Consider the following 3,570-nt stretch of genomic DNA (forward strand, 5'->3'; position numbering starts at 1 on the left):
GTGTCAAAGCAAGGATAACGTTAAAAAACTAAAAGGCGTTTGTATACAACTACTAAGAAATGAAGCTGCTTGTGCGAACTTACAAGTTAAGAGCTTTTTGGAATTATGCAAGAAAAATACATCGAGATTTTTAAAATTTAATACTCACAGGTCAACATTCAAAGGTAGTTTTGTTAATTGATTTTAAATAGTTTTTAATTCATTTATGCTAAATTATTAATATGTAAAGAAAAATAATAATAAAACATTTCAAGCCAAATAGATCAATTTCTTATACAATTAAAAACAACATCGGCAAAAGTCTGCAGAGCAGAAGCCTAGACTTTCGTATGCCGTGAGACAAGCACAAGTTTAACAATAGGGTTGATCATACCTATTCAATCATCAGACCACAAGCCTTCGGTAGACTGAGACCGGTTTCGTTTGTCTAATAAGTTCTTAAAAAGCAGAAGCGGTCTCAGTCTATCGAAGCTTGTAGTCTGATGATTAAATTAGCATGATCAACCCTTTTGTTAAACTTATACAATCAAAATTGTAAAATAAACGATTAGTTAAAAGTTTGTTATTTTAAAACAGATTTTAAAGTTTTTAAACAGTTAATAGTAACCTTAAAGGATAGTGTTAACAATTTTTTAGAAAAATATTTACTTTAAATAAAGTTTTTAATATTAAAACTAAACTATAATCATAAGTAGGTAACATTATTTTCAATATTTTTTAGTAGCAGGCCTACAAAGTTTTCAAAATTTATTGTAAAAGTTTGTAGAGAAGTTAATCTTTTCGAAAGCAAACAAATATTAGTACTACCAATTTCTTCCAAAAACAATAAAACTAAACTAATACCAGGCATATAAAATAGCAAAAGAAAATTAGCAAGTTTTACACCTTTAAACTCAATGAAGTTCTTTTTATGTAGTTTTTACTAAAATTGACCAAATTGACCAAATTTTTTAAACTAACTGAGATTTTTAAACACTTTTTTAAAGTTTTTTTTGGGTTTTTGATTGTTGTTGAGATTGCTGCGGCTAAAAATTGCGAATACTAAAAGTTATCAATTTCTTTTAAAAACGTAATAGGAACAGAGATTTATTATAAAAACGTCTTTAAAGACAAAACAAGTTTTAAAATAAGTAATATGTTAAGCTACATTCTATAAGTTTTTTTATTCTAAAAATTTAACAAAATTTTTAAGTTGAGTTTTTATTAAGACTCGGACTTATTCTTAACTGTATATAACGTAATGTGCAATTTAAAAAATGTACTCATATAAACAGGTTTATACAGCGATTGGTCGTTCAACAAAAATGTTGTCTCAGCTATCAAATACAACAGAGTTTTTCCCGATAAAGGTATCGAAAATACGCTTTCATCACTAATTGAAGATAAAGCTAGTAATAAAAATGCTTTAATGCTTTACTGTTTATCAAGAGTATTGAAACTGTCAGGACTGTCTAAAATGTCATTTTGCTATGTAGAACGCCGGTTCGCAATAATAAGCGTAACTACAGACTTTTCGGAGTTAGACTTCATCCATGTAAGGGATGTACTGGCAAGTTCAAACCTGCACATAACATCAGAACTTGAAGTTTTCTATGCTGCTGAAAGATGGTTGCAATATGACTTTCAACAGCGCAGCAAGTACGCAAAAGATCTTTTACTGAAAGTTCGTCTTTCTTTGTTTTCACAAGACACATTGAAACTTCTGATTAAAAAATCTTCACCATTTTATAAATGTGATGGATGCGTTTCTTTACTTCATGAAATTTTGAAACGCAAAGAAAGTTGTAATAGTGTTGTTGACGCAGGCAGGTTTTCTAACCAGGACGATTTCAAGGTTTTAGTTTACAGCTTGAAAAGTCAGCCATTCGGTTCATCAAAACATGTTTTAAATATCCTTAGGTGTGATGGGTGCAACTTAAAATATGTTGATGACATACCTTTCATGTCAGAAAAGCTCAAGTTTTATTATTTAAAAATTTTATGTTTGAAAGAAGTTGTCTATGTTTTCGGAAAAAAGTCCACAACTAACTTTTTTATAAGTTATTCTTTTTTAACTAAAACTTGGAAAAGTGAAGCTGATATGACAGAAAAAAGAGGGATGTTTTGTGTCTGTGCGTTTATAGATAGAATATTTGCTATTGGGGGTTCAGTTACTGGTCCTAGTCTTAATTCTTGTGCTGAGTACCATGTAAATGACAACAAGTGGAGACAAGTTAGCGAAATGACTCAAGCAAGGTGTTTAGGATCTTGTGTGGTGTTTATGGAAAAAGTTGTTGTTTCTGGTGGACTCACCGGTGGAGGGCGTATAAGCAACACTGTAGAGTCTTATGACGTAGTGGCAGATACCTGGCAACGAATGCCAAGCATGATTGAAAATAGGTACATGCACAGCTTGGTTGCAGTCAGAACCAAGCTGTTCGCAATTGCGGGCAGCAACACAAACACGTGCGAGGTGTTTGATAACAAAAGCGAAAAGTTTACTGCTTTAAATAACTGCCCTTTTATTTACTACTTCCAGCAAGCCATTTCGATTGGAAGCAAAATTTTTATTTTCGGTTCAGGAAGTTTTTCTTGTTATGACGTTGATGAAGATGATTGGGTAGAAGACATAGAGTGTGGAGGAATAAAAAAGGTTTACCGTGGTTACTGTGCAAAAATGGACTTTAACTAGCGCACTTTTGAGTTTTACACAGTTAGCACTTAACACAGGGTTTCCCAAGCTTTATTTCAAAAGGCCCCTTTAAAGAAATAAAAAAGCTATGGCGCCCTCCAACGAGATTTCTCAAAAACTTCTATAATAAATGCATATTACCTTTTTTTTCTCACCGTCTTTAGAATATTTATTGTAAGTGTAATTTTTGACCTTATGGCCCTCAATGGGGTTAATTGGACCACTTTAGGAAACTCTGACTTAAGAACTATGACGTTTTTTTAGGATTGGCTGAACCATTAGAATTAATTGTTAAATATACTGTTTGTATGTGATAAAAATTTGTAAAGGTGGTTTTTTCTGATGTCTAATACTACTTTAAACAATAGTTATTGTTTTGTAGATCTTAAATTTTTAATTTATTTTCCTACAATAAATGTTTGAGTAATTCTTCACTTTCGTCATCTTAATTTGTTTATTAATTGTTACAATTGTTTTAAATAAAATTATTGTTTTTTTTCAATTTATAGAGCTGTTTTTTTTTAAGTTTTTATCAAATATGAAAAGTAAAATAATATTTTAAGAATTTACATATTTTTTTTTTTCTATGTCCTTATACTTACCCTCTGAGACAAATAGGTTATTAATTGATATATATTAGTATTGTGTATAAAACTTACAATAAAATATTTAAAATGCGAACTATAGAATAAACACCAAATTTTAATAAAACATTTTTTCAACAACTAAGTTTAAACAACTACCCGAAATTAATTAAACAATTTTTGAGTTTTAAAAAGCTTTTTTTCTTAAATAATAAATTTTAAACTATAATTTACCATTAGTTTTAACTATAATATAAATAGATTATTATGAACTGTGTAAGTTCATGAAAATTTTATTTTTTACAAATTTAAAAC

The 3,570-nt window shown here is 29.5% G+C and overlaps 1 protein-coding gene across 1 annotated transcript; it reads left to right on the forward strand.

Annotated features, from left to right (window-relative positions):
- The first annotated feature begins 1,456 nt into the window (after positions 1-1,456).
- LOC145839148 (kelch-like protein 7) lies at positions 1,457-2,671 on the forward strand. Its single transcript, XM_082946757.1, has one exon. It carries the CDS (start codon positions 1,457-1,459, stop codon positions 2,669-2,671), a length of 1,215 nt encoding a protein of 404 aa, XP_082802883.1.
- Positions 2,672-3,570: the final 899 nt, after the last annotated feature.

Source organism: Thalia democratica, chromosome 6 (genome assembly GCF_965202585.1).
Source record: "Thalia democratica chromosome 6, ktThaDemo2.hap1.1, whole genome shotgun sequence".
NCBI lineage: Eukaryota > Metazoa > Chordata > Thaliacea > Salpida > Salpidae > Thalia > Thalia democratica.

What these genes read in the sequence shown, in the direction of transcription:
- LOC145839148 (XM_082946757.1), top strand. Translation starts at nt 1,457, where the DNA reads ATGTCATTTTGCTATGTAGAACGCCGGTTCGCAATAATAAGCGTAACT.